General features: G+C 44.7%; 1 protein-coding gene across 1 annotated transcript; it reads left to right on the top strand.

Moving 5' to 3' along the window:
• The first annotated feature begins 230 nt into the window (after window positions 1-230).
• LOC127582701 (relaxin-3 receptor 1-like) lies at window positions 231-19,702 on the top strand. Its single transcript, XM_052038266.1, has 2 exons — window positions 231-1,419; window positions 19,605-19,702. Exons 1-2 carry the CDS (start codon window positions 231-233, stop codon window positions 19,700-19,702), a joined length of 1,287 nt encoding a protein of 428 aa, XP_051894226.1.

The following is a 19,702-nucleotide window of genomic DNA, read 5'->3' as shown; positions in this document are numbered from 1 at the left end:
GGGAGGGAGAGGTATCGGGAGGTGGCTGAGGGATCAGGGAGTGGGACAGGGATCGAGGAGGCGGGAGGCAGGCAGTCAGATCCAGGACACAAGGGGGGACAACCGGCTGGGGTGAGACGTCAGAGAGCGGCCACGAGGAGCGGGTTGGGGTGGCCCCGGTCGCCACCCACACATCGGCTGCCGATGGTCCGGCTCCCTGCGGAGAGGTGAGGCGCCAGCGGTTTGAGGAGATGGCCATGCCTGACCGAGACTGCTACTCGGAGGACGATGGAGTTTCCCTTTCTTTGAATAAAACTAACCAGTGCCTGGAAGATTTGCTGAAATCGTTGATTTTCCACGGCACCGAGGTGGATAACGACGGCTCCAAGGTCATCAGGATCCTGATCTCCATTGTGTACTCTGTGGTGTGTGCCATGGGGCTGATCGGCAATCTTCTGGTGCTCTACCTCCTGCAGGCCAACAAGAAGAAGTCCACAATGACCATCTTGGTCATGGGCCTGGCTGTGACCGACATCCAGTTCGTGTTGACCCTACCTTTCTGGGCAGTGGATACGGCCATGGACTTCAGTTGGCCTTTCGGCCGTGTCATGTGTAAGGTGGTGTCCTCGGTGACGGTGATGAGCATGTACGCCAGCGTCTTCTTCCTGGCCGTGATGAGCATCACCCGGTACTGCTCGGTGTCCCAGTCGCTGAAGATGAGGAGAAGGTCCTCCACATACTGGGACAGGTTGACCTGCATCTTCATCTGGGGTTTGGCTTGTGTGGCAACGCTCCCCCAGGCCACCTACTCCACCACCATCGTGCTCCCCACCGAAGAGCTGTGCATCACCAAGTTTCCGGAGGTTCACAGCAATCCCCAGTTTTGGTTTGGGGTCTACCAGGCGCTGAAGGTCTTGGTTGGCTTCATCCTTCCCCTCGCCATCATCTCCGCCTCTTACCTCCTGTTGCTGCGTTTCGTCAACAGCAAAGAAATGAGCAGCAATAACCCAAAGAGAACGTCCAGGGTCACCAAATCCGTCACCATCGTGGTGTTGGCCTTCTTCATCAGCTGGTTGCCCAACCAAGCCATCACTCTCTGGAGTGCCTTCATCAAGCTGAACGTGGTCCACTTCAGTGTTGCCTTTTACAACACCCAGGCGTACATCTTCCCTGTAACCGTCTGCCTGGCTCACAGTAACAGCTGTCTCAACCCGGTGCTCTACTGCCTGATCAGGAGAGAGTTCCGGGTAGCTGTCCGCGACCTGGTGCTGAAAGTCACCCGCGTCCGCCGCATCCGCGCGTCCCAGTCGAGCGGGCCGCCCGGCAAGAAGAGGCAGCTGCCGGTCACCATCTCCATGACAAGGTGCGAGAACCCGGCCTCTGGCGTCCCCAGACGTGTCCACAAGTCTTACCGGCAGAGTCAAGGAGAGCGGGATGGGAGTGAGCAAGATAGGAGTTGGAGGGAGAGTGGTGTAGGGATCAGAGGGAAAGAAGGGGAGTTCAGGAGAAAGGAGGGGACTACCTCATGTAGTCGAGTAGCTGTCGAGGATCTTAGACCTGCCTGTGTTTTCGTTCCTAATATAGACCTTGCATGTCTCTTGAAAGATTTACAATGTTAACTGGGCCTGGAAAGATCAGAAGATGACATCAGCTTAAGTTTTAGGAGGTTACTTCTGCATAACACGGATAAATTGCACGCTCTGTAGGTTTTTCAAGTACTTATAGAATCGTAGATTAATGCCGCACGGAAACAGGCTATTCGGCCCAACTCCATACCCCAACCAATGGGTACCTTTCCTTATTAACCCCATTGCCCAGCCCTTGGTCCATGGCCCTCTCTGCTGAAGTGATTCAAGTTCTCATCTAGACACTTAAATTCTGTTAGTGACCCAGCTTCCATCTCTCTCAGGCAGTGTATTCTGGATACTCACCTCTCTCTGGGGGAAGACATTCCCCCTCAGATCCCCTCTAAGTCCCTTGCCTCTTACCCTGAATCTACATCTTCTAGTTTTATCTACCTCTGATATTGGGAAAATTTTCCTGCAGTCTCCCCTATCAATACCTCCCATAATGTTAGAAGCCTCAACCATGTCCCCTCTAACCTGCTCTGCTCCAGGGAGAACAGACCCAGCCTCTCCAGTCCCTCCTCATAACTGAACTGCTCCATCCCAGGCAAAATCCTAGTGAATCTCCTCTGCACCTTCTCCAGCACCATCACATCCTGTCTCTACCTTGGCAACCAGAATTGCATGCAGTACTCCAGCTGAGGTCTGACCAAGGTTTGGTAAAGTTGGAGCACAACCTCCTTACTTCTGTATTCAGTGCCCCAACTAATGAAGACCAGTATCCCATACGCCTTCCTAACCACATTGTCTACCTGCATTGCCGCCTTCAAAGATCTATAGATTTTTACTCCAAGGTCCCCCTGTTCCTCAATACTCCCTAAAACTGTAACAATTCATGGTGTATGTCCTAGCCTCATTAGTGCTCCTAAAATGCATCACCTCACATTTGTCAGGATTAAACTCCACCTGTCATTTCCAGCCCATTTCACCAATGCATCAATATTTCTCAGTAGTCTAAGACTACTCTCCACACTATCAACAACTCTGCCAATCCACAAACTTACTGATCTTGCCTCCCACATCCTCATCCAAGTCATTCACATGTATTACAAACAGCAAGGAGGCCAGACACTGATCAAAAATTAATACACGAGTTTAAAGTTATAAAACAAAGTGCAAAAATGTGAGGCTTTTCATGGTGTGAGAGTTTGACAAGTGAGTAATATTTTAAAACAGTCCTTTGTTCTTTTAATAACATTAACCACTTACATTTTTTAATTTAGGATTGTATCACAGATTATGATCATATTGTATCCAAGATCACAGATGATCCACTGCCCACTGTTGAAATTTGTGGAACTTGGTGGAATTTGTAGCTCTTGTTTTTGCCAAGATTGGTTTTGAATTAAGGTGGAAAACACAGAAAGCAGCCCCCTTTCTATCAGAGGTAATGGTCACTGGTCTGAAGCAACAAATCCAGGAACTGGTGGGATGTCAGTGAGCGTCACCCACTGAAAGCTGGGTTACACTAATGTCACCATATGGCTATAATCACACACTTTGTCCTGTGGGCAAATATTTTAAAATCATTGTAATATAGTAACAAACTGCAGGTGCCTGCTGGGCACAGAGCAGTGGTCTGTGTCTTGCCAACACGGTAATGTTAATCCACCAACTGATCTGTTAAAACGGTATGCTGATCTCAAACAGTGAATGCAATAACATCACTACCTTAGTCAATGGGATGAGCTTTCTTTACAAAATTAAACCTCTCCGTGAGGTTTAATTAACCCTAACCTCAGCTCTCCTCCATATTTCCATCTTCCTCTTTAACTCTCCATACTTCTTGATCCTGGCTACTTGTGCACACTGCTTCCCTTCGTCCTGCCTTTGGGAGCCAGGCCTTCGGCTCCCATGCCTCCAATCCATGAAATTCATTTCCTCAATCCCTCTGACTCTCCTCTTTCCTCTTTTTGAAGACTTCCCTTTGAAACTTTCTCATCGTCTGAGTTTCCCGACGCAATCTTTCTAGCTCAGTATTTAGTCTTACCCCAGACCACTGTGAAACATGTTATAACCTTTTAAAGTGGAAGACACTGTATTAGTGCAAGAGGTTTCTGCAAGAATGCTATTGCATTTTAAAACACATTGTGTGATGAGATGTTGATGGCCACTTCAAACAGTGAGTTAATTAGACTGGTTTTTCCCTCTGGGGGCTTCCTTGCCCCAAATCGAGGCCTTGCTGAACTCTGAGAAAATTTACTTCCAAAGCTTACCAGAATCAATTGAGAACATAGGGACAAGAGACTATTCAGCCCATCAAGCCTATCCTGCCTTTCAATTTGATCATGGTTGGTCTCTGTCTCATTCATTTATTATCCTTAATATCCTAACCTAACAAAGATTTATCAACGTCAGTGCTGATAGTTTCAATTGACCCCAGCCTCCCCAACTTTCTGTGGAGGGAGCTCTGGATCCCCACAATCTTTAAGTTAAGAAGTGCTTCCCAAGTAACAGGCAGCCATAGATCCTAGACTCTCTGTGTGTTGAGGCCTAAATAAGAGTTCCACGATAATCTGATAGCAACTCGCTATTGTGATCAGGATGTAAGACATGTCCGGCACCCTTGGGGATCTGACCAGCGCCGGACCACAAGAAATGCTGGATCACAGAAATCGCTCCAAGAACCCCCTAAGTAAACATATGCCTAACCTCCAGGCATGCCAGTTCACTCTGCACAAAACTTAAGTGGCCTCCCACTGTGAACTGGCAGCCTGTGAAAAATGGCCTTTGATAAACTAATTCAGTCCTCTGTATACATTTTTTGTTTTTTTTCATATAAATTCCTTAAGAGCAAATTTTTATTCTGTATCTCAGACTTTGCTAATACAGAAATGTTTGCTGATACAAAATGCTAATACAGCCACTCTGCTCTAAAAGCCAATGGCACCAGAGTCAAGACATGCCGGGCTATGGAAGTTGCTGGATCACAAAATGCCCGGACCAGAGAGTTTCAGCACGCAACGTTTTGACCTAGATGCAGATATGGAAAGTTGGTAACTTTTAACTAGGCTTTTGTTCCTCTTACACCTTGTAAAATGTATGAAAAGAATATAACATATTGATTGGACTGGAATAGAACATAGAATGTAGAAATAGAACATAGAAGAGTACAGCACAAGAACAGGCCCTTTGGCTCACTATATCTGCACCAACCTTGATGCCAATTTAAACTGCACATTGCCTGCATGTGGTCTATATCCCTCCATTCGCCACCTGTTCATGTACCTGTCTAACTGTCTCTTAAATGTTGCTTTCACAGTTCAAAACATTGGCCATTAATTTAGCTGAAACGGATGGTTAAGTGAACTAACTCTTCCAATCCCATGAAATGTAATCCATACATTTTCATAAATTTTGTTGAAGATATTCTTTTAAAAGATCTGCAATACATTAATGATGTAAGAAATGAATCATAAAGCCTCAGGAAAAGTAATATCTTATTGGGATATTATTTTAGGTCAGCCTATTTTTATTGATGTTACTTGGGTACCGGGTATTAACTGTGGACTGATACTCTTGATGTTTGTTTACCAATTTCTTTACAGGTTGTAGTGGTTGTGGAGCAGTGCAATTTGCCTGAAGCTCCTGGTTGACATACCATTTACCATACTGCCCATTCTTGCATGATGACACTGGTATGACTTCTATATTTCCTATCCTCAGGGCTGTTCCACCTGTAGAATCAAAAGAAGACCAAATATCTGGTGGATTAAGTCCCAAGAACCAAGTGATGAACCAAGCCTATGAGATCCTTCAGCATCCAGAGAGGTAACCATCATGGATTTCAAGTTACAACCCACAATTATCCTCCGAAGTCAACCTGCATGCATCTGGCACTATCCAAGAGGCAAAACTTAACCTGTGGTTACGAATTGAATTGATAGAGAACTTTCAACCAATTCAAACTCAAACCTATAAGAGAATAAACTGCCTCGAAATGTATCTTGTAACTGAATTCTGTAATGTGCACCACAACTAATCTTTGGTTGGTTAAGTGAGAAATATAAATGCAAGTGTGCTGGAAAGCAGAGCCATCCGTTTAACAGCAACACGCTCTCTGTGTCATTGCCCCGAGTCGCATTTAAGCCAACAATTTTGAGACAAGTGGGAAATGCAAGGAGTAATCATAAACTAATTTGCAGTGACAGCCTGTAGAGCAATTAAATTTCTCACTGACGCAGAACCTATAATGGAATGTTGTTGGATATCGAGCAAGTTGTCAGAATCCAGGATAAAGTCATTTCAAAGCAGCAGTGCATAACAATGTTGTGGGAAAGGGCAGAATTACATCTGAGGACCAATGGCTCCAACTTGGAAGCACAGCATTTACACCGGGAACTCCCGGTGCTAAACCAAGGCAGGTTAGACCCGGTATAACGTCAGTGAATCCATTCATTTCATTGGGGGATAGCAACTCTGAAGATAGAAATCTTACAGATAATTTACATGTTCTTAATTAATTATTCATTCAAATGTATTTAATTCCTTTAAGCATTTTCATGTTTTTTTTTATATTTTCAATTTTTATTAGTATGATTCATTTTTAATTATTTTTGAATATTTTTCAAAGCCTGACAGTTTTGACAGTCAGTAAACCAGGGGACATGGTTCAGCCTGGAGTCGATGTATTTCTGGGGCGGAGCTTACATTCTGGTGAGTAGGTCCTGTGTTCCTTGATGATCAGGATCCAGCTTTGGGTGTTGTTGTCACAGCAGGTCAGTGTGGGTAGGGGAGAGGTGAGACAGACAGGCCACCCCTTGATGAGGCAGCCCTGACTGCTATCCAGATGTCATAGACTCATAGAGGCATACAGCACAGGAACAGGGCCTTCAGCCCATTGAGTCTGCACTATCAAACACCCTTTTACTCTACACCGACACTATTCCCATTTCGTTCTTCCCACACTTCCCTCTACTCCCCCCACATTCTGCCACTTCTGGGAATTCTGGGAATTTCAGTGGTCAGTTAATCTACAAACCCACACATCTCTGGGATGTGGGAGGAAGCTGGAGCATCCAGAGGAAACTGTGTTACCAGCATCATGAGAAGTAAATGATACATCTGTCAGTACAAATCTGGACATGTAAATTGAACTTTATTTTAACATTAAATGTTATTTTTTTATCCTATACTAATTAAATGTAACTCATTCAACGTAGAACATCTAATTTCTTCAGCCCTCTGTGGTAGAAACTTTGGTTTCTAGCACAGAGGGTTTGGTGCTTTACATTGGTGGTATGAAGCAGGCCAGGAAACACTTAATTCATTGGCTGACGCCATCAGTTTCCAACGTACACATGTCCGAGCTGATGATTCACGTGGTCAAAGTCCTTTCCTGTGTGTGTTGTTTCCCTGCAGGAGCTTGTGTTGGATGAGGAGGTGGTACAACAGGGAGGTTGGTGGAGGTTGGGGGGTCCTGAGGGAGAACTGTTACAAGGGATAACTGTACAAAGCAGAAAGGTTTGAGGTGAATTCCCTTTAACTTACAATTATGCAGGTCAAACATGTGCTGTGAAGTCTTGCTTTAGCTGAAACACAGACCACAAGTGTGGTAAGGAATGATGCATATGGTGTCCAGGCATGTATCTTATGCACCTTCTGGTGGCTATGTGCATTCACCTGCCTGATGCATAGAGGATTAGAAGGAAAATTGTGGACTTTGTAATCCAAGCAGTAATTCTATAATTTACTTCAATATAATTTTTGCATAAAAATTGTGCTGGGTAGTATACATTGTGCCGTGTGTTAGAATTTGTCGGTTACTCCTGTTAGTGTCTGTAACAGAGCTGATTGTCATGTAATTCCAATGTAGCCAATGTGTTTTAAGTTCAAATCTTGTCACAGGGCACTGCTGAGAAGTAGACATTAATGTCATTTTTATAACCATTTCTGTAACTGGAACTGAGTAAAAATACAGCTGGTTTTGTGTTAAATACCAGCTGCAGATTTTTATAGGGGGACACAGCACGGAAACAGGCCCTTCAGCCCACTGGGTCCATGCTGATCAACAGGTACCCATTTACACTAATCTGACACTAATTCTGTTTAATTCTCCCCAAGTTGCCATCAACCCCCCCGCCCCCCAGATTCTACCACTCACAAGGAGCAACTTACGGTGGCCAACTAACCTGCCTATGGCCATGTCTTTGGGATGTGGGAGGAAACTGGATCACCCTGAGGGATACCTACTTGGGCACAGGGAGAACGTGCAAACTCCACACAGGCAGCACTGGGGTCAGGACCGAACCCGGCTCGCTGGAGTTGTGAGGCAGCGGTTCTGCCAGCTGCGCCATTCTGCTGTCCACTCAGAGGGAGTGACAAGCTTACCCAAATTAGTTGTCACTCGGAGTGCATGACGCAGAGCGCTATTTTGTGGACTTTAAATCCAATTTGATGTGTTTAGCATCGGATTCAAGGAGAAATGTAACAGTGTGGAGGATCAGCTGCAATAAAAGGCTAAAGATGGTTTTGCTATTAAACACAGAGGAAAAGCAAGCAAATTATCCCCCAAACCTCGTATGGCGTGGTCAACAATGACCTAAGGTACCAACAGTAAGCTGTGGCAATAAAGCACGGCTTTAAAGTTTGATCACTACGTTGGTAACCCTGGTGGTATATAATACCAACCACAACTGGAGTCTTGCTTTTGTCCAATTTGTGTGGTAGCCTCATTCTCACCTAATGTATGAACTTCCTCATTCTAATGTTATTATCCAAGTAAGCTCTTATACCTTTGCTCCTGCCCATCACTGATGGAGAAATCCCACTTGTGGTTTGGAACGAGAATGAATTTCTAATTTTGAAAGCCTTCAGTCTGAATGACTTGGCATGTGTAGTTGTTAGGGCAATAACCTCTCATCCTTGGGACCTGTGTCAGACCTGGCTCAGATTGGTGTAACACGTACATCCCATGTGAACTAAGTTTAGGAGGCTCCTCATCAGCAGAGCAGCGTCCACTGAAGTGTGCTCAGGAGAGTGAGGATTTTCCTTCAATGAATGCAGTCGCAGAGGCCAAGGCTGGAAAATGTCCTGTGTTCCATTGCCAGCACAAATATGAGACCTTGAACTTTCTCACACAAGACTTATTTTTGAGATCTGCTGTATACGTGCTTAATAACACGTCTTTCTATCTACTCCAGTAATGCTAGTGTTACTTCCAAAGGTGCACATGGTCCAAACCCCCTCTCACCCATTTGGTTAGCAGTGTTATCAGCTGTCCATTCAATGGAAGCTGCCACAGATTCATCCCCAGTCCCTTGGACAATTTCTGTATCAGTATCTGTACCAGTAAAAGTTAAATCTGATGGCTGGGGCTTGAGTTACAAGGCCATAACTTACATGAATGTTCAATAGAACTGAACTAAAGTCACCCAAACACCAAGAATTACCTTACCCCAATCGATAAAGGAACAGTACATTCGATTTACTTTTCTTTATAGTGTACATTTCAAACTTGGTTAATTTGGAATATTTGATAACTCCCCAAAATAATTAGCACTAAATTCTACTTTCATAATTAACAATGTTGTCTACTTCAAATGGTTCTACAATTGATTTCCATTGTAAAGCTGGCCTGTGAATCAGTGTTGCTTTGACCTGCAGGAGTTCTGAGCAGCTTTGCTTCATTTTAATGCTAAAGTTGTAATGAGTTTTGCTAAAAAGGGCAGATTTACTGAGACACAATAACGTGCTTGTCAAGGCTTCAATTCCATTTACTTACTCTCATGAGGAATTGCGTGCAACAGAAAATCTGATCACTTTCATTTATTGCAATGTTTGACTGTAAGTGGAAACACATCTTACAGTCGTTTCTGTTAGTCTAGTGTACTGATTATGTGTGTTCCATATTAGTACTATAAGAGATGTCACCAGAAGTAACACCTGAGCTGCACGTACTGTATATATTTTGTGGGCTTTTTTCTCTCCAACTGTTTGTACTGTAGAGAAAAGACATTGTATGCTAACCTCTGTGATCGTTGCTCCAGCAGAATCAAATAAACCTTTATGCAGCTTTTCTCAATTACTTCAGAAGACTTTCTCTGGATTTGTTGATGATTTTTCCTCCACTGCCCGCTCAGCATTTGCATTTAATGTTAATGTAAAAGACAGAAGCAGAAGTAGGCCATCTCGCCCCTCAAATCTGCTCCAGCTTTCAGTAAGGTGAGGGCTGGCCTTATACAGCCGTGACACTTTCCTGCACTAGCCTCTCCCCATCACTGTTTACACTGATGCTCTTCATACCTGAAAATCAATCGATCTCCGTTTTCGTAAGTTAGAGGTTAAATAGCAGTAAAGAGCAGCATCTTGTTAATGGGATAATGGGAAGAGGATTGTGTCTGTAGATAAGGAACGTGTGAGGAAAATGGTTATACTTGGAAATGGTACAGGGTTATTCAAAGGAGGGTGTTAATGGATATTAACTGAAGACTGAAAGCACAGAAGGATTTATCAGCAGAATATAAAGACTTAATTTGAGTCTACAGAGTAACTTTAAGAAGAATGGCCAGCGGAGAAAGCAGATTGCTGAGGTCTCTAAAAGAGCACCATTGACAGATTAACCCCCAATAATGCTCTAATATTGTGTCGCTTAATAAAGACCCCAAATGAGTTGTATTTAAAAAGCAACATTTCCAATCTAAAGCATCTCAAGATATTAATATACAATGAACTAATGCAGCAGCTGTTGTCATACAGGCAAATGTCACAGCAGCAAGCAGAGACCAAGATCCCACTGTTGCCCCTAGTGTGGATTTAAGTGATAAGCTCCAGGGGGATGTTGATGGGCATATGAGGTGAAGCAGTTACAGGGAAATGGTGAGGAAATGGGCTAGTACTATGAGCTGGCACAGACTCAATGGGCTGAATGGCTTCCTATGTCATAAGGAAATATGGAGTGTTAAACAGAGATATGTTGGTGTGACAACATTGCACCATAGGAGATATGGTAAATTGGTTTATTATTGTCACATGTACCAAGGTACAGTGAAAAACTTTGTTTTGCATGCCGTCCACACCGATCGCTTCGTCACATCAGTGCATCGAGGTAGTACAAAGGGAAAAGCAATAAGAGAATGCAGAAGAAAGTGTTACAGAGAAAGTGGATTGAGGGCAGGTAATAAGGCTCAAGGTCATGACGAGGTAGATTGTGAGGTCAACAATCCCATTTTAAGATTTAAGATCTTAAGATATCTTTACTAGTCCCATGTACATCGAAACACACAGTGAAATGCATCTTTTGCGTAGAGTATTCTGGGGGCAGCCCGCAAGTGTCGTCACGCTTCCAGCGCCAACATAGCGTGCCCACAACTTCCTAACCCGTACGTCTTTTGGAATGTGGGAGGAAACCAGAGCACCCGGAGGAAACCCACGCAGACACAGGGAGAACATACAAACTCCTTACAGACGGCCGCCGGAATTGAACCCGGGTCGCTGGTGCTGTAATAGTGTTATGCTAACCACTACACTATAGTTCGTGCCCTTCGTTCTAGGGACCATTCAATGGTCTTATAACAGCGGGATAGAAGCTGTCCTTGAGCCTGGTGGTATGTGCTTTCAGACTTTTGTACCTTCTGCCTGATGGGAGAGGGGAGAAGAGAGAATGTCCAGGTTGGATGGGGTCTTTGATTATGTTGGCTGCTTTCCCGAGGCGGTGAGAAGTGCACTCATGGAGCGGAGGCTGGTTTTTGTGACAGACTGGGCTGTGTCCACAACTCTCTTCAGGAGTCTCTGTTTAACATTTCATCAGATATGCAGGACTTCCAACTCTGCAGTATCCTCTCTTTTCTCTACTGCTGGATTTGGCTTCTGCTTGGCTTCTGGCACCGTTTGTTTCTTTGGGGATGAAACAAAGCAAGAACACCTCTGGGATTTTTGACACACTTGATAATAAAGTAAGTCTTTGGCCTCCCATACCACCAGTGAAATCATCACTGTACTAAAGTCTCAAGAGCAGCAGTGAAGTCACAACCAGTTCATCTGCTGCTGACCTGGAGTCCAGGACACTTCCCTGCTCTTCTATGTTTAAGAAGGGCTGTGTTTCCTCTCCTGTGAAAGAGGGTACTTCCAATGGTGCAGTGCTCAGCTCTGCAGTGGAGTGTCACTTGGATTCTATATTTTGGCCTCGTGGGAATTGAACTTAGAATTTTCTGTTACCAAGGAGCTCACACAGCTGCGTGTTTTATCAATGAGAGCTTAATTTAACTCAGCTTTTTAATTGTGTAAAAGGTGAGTAGTTTAACAGTTAGTGTACGGGCAGTCAAAGTGATTTATTGGGTGGGTTTGATAGTCTGAGGAGATTTTCCTCATGGCCTTGGACTTTTCAGTTTTGACTCCTTCTGAAGATTATATAACCACAAAAGGGATGGGAGAGGCTGGATTTGGAAGGAATTATTTGCTTCCAGGTTTGATTGCCCTGCTGGCCTTTATCTATCTTCTGGAAGTATCGTCATTATTGATTTGCAGGTGAACATGACAGCCAATGTGTGCACAGCAAGATCCCTCACAGTGATTAGGTGAAAAAGTAATTCATCCACTTTTGTTCTGGATTGAAGGATAGGTATCGGAAACAATCATTCAGTCTTCCTTGGATACATGAGTAATGTTGGAAGACAGTAGTTGCCAACATAGACGAAAGAGGAGAGGGTTAAATCAGGAAACCACAGCTTAACGCAGGCGGTGAGTAAATTATTGCCAACCAACATCAGGGACAAAATAAACTTTCAATGGAAAGGTAGAAGTTCACGAAAGAAAATCAGCATAAGTTGTGAAAGGGAAATCACGCCCTGGCCAACTTGATTGGTAAGGTGATCCGGGACATCATCAAGCGAGCTCGGTAGATATTGTACACATGGACATTTGGGAGGCAGTCCACAAACGAGGAGAGATGGAACCTATGGAATTGAAGGGAAGTACTGGCATAGATTAGAAACTGGCTAACAGTAGAGGGGGTTTATGTTTGGAATATTTTTTTCAGATTGATTTTTATTGATTAGAATGTCACTAGGGATAAGACATTTTGGACATAAAAAGAGTTCGGAAAAGCAGGTCGGGCAGCATCTATGGAGGGAGGTAAACAGTCGCCATTTTGGGTCAAGACCCTTCATCAGGACTGGAAAGGAAGAGGGCAGAGGCCAGAATAAAAAGGCTGGGGGAGGGGGACGAGCACAAGCTGGCAGCTGATAAGTGAGTCTAGGTGAGAGGGGGAAGGTAGGTGGGTGGGGTACGTCGGCTGTTTATTTCCCTCCTTAGATGCTGCCTGACCTGCTGAGTTCCTCCAGCAGTGTGTGTGCGTTGCTCCAGATTCCAGCATCTGCAGAATCTCTTGTGTCTTGGAAAAGCTGGGAATTTTCTTGCTAGAACTGAGAATTAGGTGACCTGATGGACACTTGCAGGGTGAACCGAGGCTTTGGTTTGGTAGAGAGCTATCTTCTCTTTTCTCTGGCAAGTAGGTCAATAAGTAGAGACCATTAATTTAAAATCCTTGGTGGAACATCTGGAGGAGAAAGGCAAACAGAGCTGTTGGGAGCTGCAGAATTTGAATGGTGGAAGCTGATTCCACAAGTAAATATAAAAGGCAGGTGCCCATGTGCTTGGGAATGAGGGACTTGCAACGTTAGGGGCCAAAAGAGGTGTTGGATTAAGCATGAGTGCTGTTTCAGAGTGATGGCACAGACAGAACTGCCTGGCCTGTGCTGTAGGCCTGAGTGATTCTCTTATTCCATGTATTTAGAGATAGAACATGGCTTCCAAGCTCAGGTGGTGCCAGGAGGTCATATTGTTAAGACAGTGCAGTGAAGTAGATAAGATATCTTTATTTGTCACATATACATCGAAACACACAGTGAAATGCATCTTTTGCATAGAGTGTTCTGGGGGCAGCCCGCAAGTGTCGCCACGCTTCTGGCGCCAACAAAGCATGCCCACAACTTCCTAACCCATACGTCTCTGGAATGTGGGAGGAAACCAGAGCACCCGGAGGAAACCCACACAGACACGGGGAATATGTACAAACTCCTTGCAGACAGTGGCCAGATTTGAACCCGGATTGCTGATGCTGTAAAGCGTTACGCTAACCGCTACACTACTGCTCCTGCACAGATTAAAGTGCAAGAGACCAACAGTTGCTTTCTTGGATAACTCTCCTGTGATCTGTTGTTTCAATGCAGACAGCCCCCACATATTTCAGTTACATGCACCCTTTTCACCTTCAATTCCATTCACAACTCCTTAGCAATTGAACCTGACCATGTCTGCAAAATCAAAGTCAAAGTCGAGTTTATTGTCACATGCATAAGTACATGTGTGCACAGGTGCAATGGAAAACTTACTTGAAGCAGCATCACAGGAACATAGTACCATATAATCAGCATTCACAAAAAAACCCTCATAAATTAAACATAAATTATGCACACTTTTTACAAGAAATAACACAATTAGAACAAAAAAACACGAAGTTTATTTTAGTGCAAAGTGATGGAAGTGGTCGCAGTGTTGCTAAACTGTAGTGATTAGGGTTGTGCTGGTTGGTTCAAGAACCGAATGGCTGAAGGGAAGTAGATAGCATTCAGGCGTGGGCTGATAGCTGGAAGGTAACATTTGTGTCACCAAAGTGCCAGGTAGTGAGCAAAACCAACCAGATCCCACTCCCATACTGACACGTCTATCCATGGCCGCCTTACTGCCACGTTGAGGCCAGGCGCGGGTTGGAGGAACAACACCTCAGATTCCACTTTGGGGGTCTCCAACCTGATGGCCTCAACATCGATTTCTCCAACTTCCAGTACCCCCTCCCCTACTTTTACATACTCCCCCCCCCCCCACTCCTTTGTTCTCCCTTATTCCTGTGGCTCCCTTCACCGCCTTGATGACCTGCCCATCCCCTCCCCTCCCCCATCCTTTATTCCACGGTCCACTCCCCTCTCCTATTGGATTCCCTCTTCTTCAGCCCTTGGCCTCTTTTACTGATCACCTCTCAGCTGATTACATCTTCCCACCCTCCCCACCCACTACCATCCCCCCTCACTTGGACTCACCTATCACCTGAACTCACCTCTCCCCTGCCTGCGTGTGCTCCTCCCCACCTTCTTTTTCTGGCTTCTGCCCTCTTCCTTTCCAGTCCTGATGAAGGTTGTCGGCCCGAAACGCCGACTGTTTATTTCCCTCCACGGACGCTGCCTGATCTGCTGAGTTCCTCCAGCACTTTTTGTGTATTGCTCCAGATTGCAGCATCTTCAGAATTTCTTGTGTCTCCGACCAGAAACAATTTAACCACCTGCCCCTGACATTCCATGGCTACCATCACTGAGTCGCCCACGATCAACATCCTGGGATTCACTACCGACCAGAAACTCAAACGGACCAGCCACATAGACACCCCGGCTACAAGCGCAGGTCAGAGGCTGGGTATCCTATGATGAGTGATTTGCTTCCTGACATCTCAAAGCCTTTCCACCAGCCACAAAGCACAAGTCAGGAGTGAGATGGAACACTGTCCACTTGCCAGGAAGAGTGCAGTTCCACTAACCATCAAGAAACTCAACACCATCCAGAAGAAAGCAGCCACTTGGTTGGTATCTAAACATTCACTGCCTCTACCACTGCTGCACTATTGCTGTCATGGATACCATTGACAAAATGTGCATCCGAATCGTGGTCGTCCACACAAATACCTGTCTCCTTCTACAGGTCAGCAACAAAGTGAACTGCACCGGATTACTTCCAACTTCCATACGTGGATTTCAGTGGCAGACACAGTTATTGTTTCTCATCATCTCTCTCCTTTTTTTCTCTCTCTCCCTCAGCAACATTTACCCTCTAAGGCAACTCCAACAACTCCTCCAAACCTACAACCTTTATCACCAAGGACAAGGGCAGCAGTTACATGGGAACACCATCACCGGCTTGGCTCAACAGGCATCTCAATTACCTAAAAGAAATCCCAATGAGAACAGCAGGAAACAAGTAAGAACAGGGCAGTAGCTGTTCGCACGTCTGGTGTGGCTGAGCATACGCCTCATTCCTCCTTCAAACTGAAGAACTTCCTTGATTATCATTGGGTTTAAATCCTGGAATTCCCTCCCCTACAGCGTTACGGGAGTGTTGTCAAAAAGGTTGGCCGTCACGTGCTCAAGGACAGAGAGTGTTGGGCCATCAGGGCTGACCTTGCCGCAGCACTCACGTCCTGTAAAATGAAAAGAAAAACCAGCCATGTAACAAGGGATCCACGCGAGGACTGTGACAGAGGCCATTTACATGCAGGGTCCCAGGAATCTCAAATGCATGTCTCCCTCAACAGGTCGCTGGCAGATACGGCATAACTTTCAGGGATGCAGCAGCAATGCAAGTCTCCTGCAAGAAAAGAGTCAACAGAAAGAAAGACAGACATACAGTCTGGGAGTAGGCAGTTGGAGACAGAGACAATGAGGGGGGGATGAATCAGTGAAGGACAAAGAGAAGAGAGGAGAAAATTCCAGTGGGAATGAGGTGTATGCTCAGCCACACTACATGTGCAAACAGTTACTGTCCTGTTCTTGCTTGTTTCTTGCTGTTTGAACTGGGATCTTTTTTTTTAAACAGGTGATCGAGACACCTGTTAACCCAAGCAGGAGCATCATTGACATATCCTAACTGGGGGTCATCGACCCGTCCACGGAATGCACTGAGCATCTGGAATAGGCCCTCTGTTCAGCGAGGCACGGCAGGGAAGGAAAGGAGAGGAGGGATGGAATTCCAGAATTTAGGATATGGCAGGAAAGAAACAAGGCCCAAAATCCAAACTGGCAAGTAACTGTAGTTTAATTGATACTGAATGGTATGTGGGGATGTGAGGTAGATCTTAATTTTTTTTCTCTAAAATCATTAAAAAAATATTAATTTATGTGTTACTATTGCATCTGAGCAGCAGGCATTTATAACTGTATTTGACAACAGACAATTTATTGTAAAACGGTGCAACCTATTCCTGGGTTTTCTGAGTGTTGTCAATTTTTTAATCATTTAATAAATGACTACAGATGTCCTGCACCCTATTGCTTTCAGTTTTCAGTAATTTGATGTGTGCATCATTCATGTAGAGTCCATCTGGGAATTTTCCAGCAAAGTATTTCCACTGATTTAGTATGAGACAGAATTCACTAAAATATTAACAAACCAGGCAAAATGTCAATGGTACAGAGATAAAAGCTGTCATCCTTTCATGTAAGATTATGTTGCATGGCAGAGCTATTCCCGTGAAAAAGACAGAAGAACTTTGCTAATTAAATGCAAATATACAAGGCAGCATTATAATTAGTTTTGGCTCACAGTACAAGAAAGTTAGGTATAAAAAGACTGATGTGGTTCACTGAAGCTCGTGTTTAGACATTAACTCTCTTGTCATGTTACATGAAGAGATGATTCTTTTTTAAAGCTCATTTTCTCAGACTGAAATTGAGAGAACAAACCAGAACAATGAACCAGTTCTTGATGATTTTCTCGTTACACAGAAATACAATTATCTTTCCAATCCACTGTCACTAGCTAACCAATGCATGAGTGAAGAAGGAGAAAGCATATTGAAAAAAGAATTTGCTGTTCATTTATTTTTTTTAGAGTTTTATAGTTATTGATGGATAGAGTAAAGCTTTCAGCCTGGTGAAGTTTGTTCTGCTCTGATTGACCTAAGAACTCAGTCTCTTGCACTGCTAGGTTTCACCATCTCACCCATCAGGATTTTTCTAAACGAGACTACAAGTTCTGGAGCATTTTATCAGTGTTTCCTACCTAGGAATTGGTAGAAATTGCCCCAACGTTAAAATTAAGATTTTTTTATTAGTCACATGTACATCAAAACACACAGTGAAATGCACCTTTGTGTAGAGTGTTCTGGGGGCAGCCCACAAGTGTCGCCACGCTCCTGGTGCCAACACAGCATGCCCGCAACTTCCTAACCCATATGTCTTTGGAATGTGGGAGGAAACCGGAGCACCTGGAAGAAACCCATTCAGTCACAGGGAGGATGTACAAACTCCTTACAGACAGCAGCAGGAATTGAACCCGGGTCGCTGGCGCTGTAATAGTGTTATGATCACCACTACACTACCGTACCTGCCCTACACTTTATGCCAATTAAAAGAGAACTTCCAGCCAATTGTCCTGGTTGGAGTGGCAAATGCTAGTCTGTGGGATCCTCTGAAAATGGCATTCAGGGGTAAATATTCTGTGCCAGCACATTACTTTATCACCTTTAAAATATTCACAATCAGAATGGGAGTCGGTGGCTAGCCTGGCATTTATTGTCCATCCTTGTTTCTATTTTTTAAAAATTGTTTGTAGCATGTGAGAATGGCTGGCAGGGTTTATTGCTACCTCAGCTGTGCTCGAGAAGGTCATGGAGAGTCACCCCTTGAGCTGTACAGTTGGGAGGGCTACATTTTGAATTGTCTATGATGAAGAGATGGTGACGTATTTCCCATATACTTTTTTGCCCTTCTACCTCTACTACAGTTGAAATATTGTTGAAGAAGCCTTGTCAATGTACTGCAATGATCTTGTAGGTGATTCACACTGCAAATAGAGTGTTTGAGGTTCAAGGTTGTGGATGGGGTGCCAGTCAAGTTTGACTTTAGGAAGTCAGGATTTGAAGCACTTGCCACAAAGTATTCAGCATCATCATTGTTCCCATTAATAGCTAATGGGGGATTCAGCAAATATAATGCTATTGAATGTAGAGGAGAGGTGGCTGTTGAAGATGGTCATTACCTGGCACCTGTGCAATGTGAATGTTACTTGCCACAGGCCCAAGCCTGAATATTGTCCTCGGCTAGCTGTATGCAGGCATGGACTAATTCATTAATTGAGAAGTGAAAATGTATCTGAACGTTGGGCAATCATCAGTAAACATACTCATTTCTGGCCTTCTGACCGATAATGGGCCATTGTGAATAAATTAAAGGAAGCTGGGTTCTGGATACTGCCTGAGGAATTCTCAGTCACACCTGGAGCTACCACAACCGTCTTCCTTTGTCCCAGGAACCATCATCTTAAGTTCCACCTCCAACCAATATTGAGCATTCTCCTGATCCCCATTGACCAGTTTGACCATGGCTCCCGGAAGTCGTGCTCTCTCAAAAGCTGCCTTGATGCTGAGGGCAGTCATTCTCACCTCTGAGATTCAGCTCTAAGATCCACATCTGGAATTAGGCTGTGATGAGTCCGAAGCCAAGTAGTCCAGGTAGAGCATCAGAGAACAGCTTACCTCTGAGTAAGTGCCATTAGTCACCATTATTAACGACAACATCAGTGCAAGTGACCCGGGTTCAATTCCGGCCACTGTCTGTAAGGAGTTTGTATGTTCTTCCCGTGTCTGTGTGGGTTTCCTCCGGGTGCTCCGGTTTCCTCCCACGTTGCAAAAGACATATGGGTTAGGAAGTTGTGGGCATGCTATGTTGGCACCGGTAATATGGCGACACTTGCAGGCTGCCCCCAGAACACTCTACGCAAAAGATGCATTTCACCGTGTGTTTCGATGTACATGTGACTAATAAAGAGATCTTATCACATTGTTGCTGAATGTGACCAGACTAATGGGGTTGTCTGAATGGGCTTGTCCTATTGTCTTGTGGACGGGACTTAGCTGGAAAGCTTTCTCCTTTGTTGTGTAGCGGCAGTAGTTCTGGCTGTGACTAAAGGTGTCACCAGCCGGGAACACATTTGAGAAGCTGAAGAAACGCCATCGTCTTCAACTGTTGTTGTTGATGTGCTGTAAGTGCTTCTGGAGGACTTCAGGGAAGGCACTCCACAATCCGTCCTTAGGATGGTAAAGGAGAGGTGAATATTCTTCAGAATAGTGACTGACTTCCTGATGATGGAACTCCCTTACGGATCTTGTTCTTCTGGGCGATGGAAAGAGGTGCTGGCAAGGAAGCCATGGCAAGTTACTGCAGTGGATCTTGTGAGTGGTCCACGTTGCTGTCACCATTGGTGGTACTGGTTTGCTGTTATGGTTTATTGATGTTTCAGTTGGTGTGGACATCTACTGCTCAGCTTTTATTACTGAGCCCAAGGTTCAGAGCACTGGACCTTCGGGGAATCAATGCAGGAAACAATCCTCGCAGTAA

This window comes from Pristis pectinata, chromosome 24 (genome assembly GCF_009764475.1).
Source record: "Pristis pectinata isolate sPriPec2 chromosome 24, sPriPec2.1.pri, whole genome shotgun sequence".
Classification (NCBI taxonomy): Eukaryota; Metazoa; Chordata; class Chondrichthyes; order Rhinopristiformes; family Pristidae; genus Pristis; species Pristis pectinata.
Note: the sequence above shows the minus strand (reverse complement) of the source record. Positions and strands in the feature narration are given on the sequence as shown.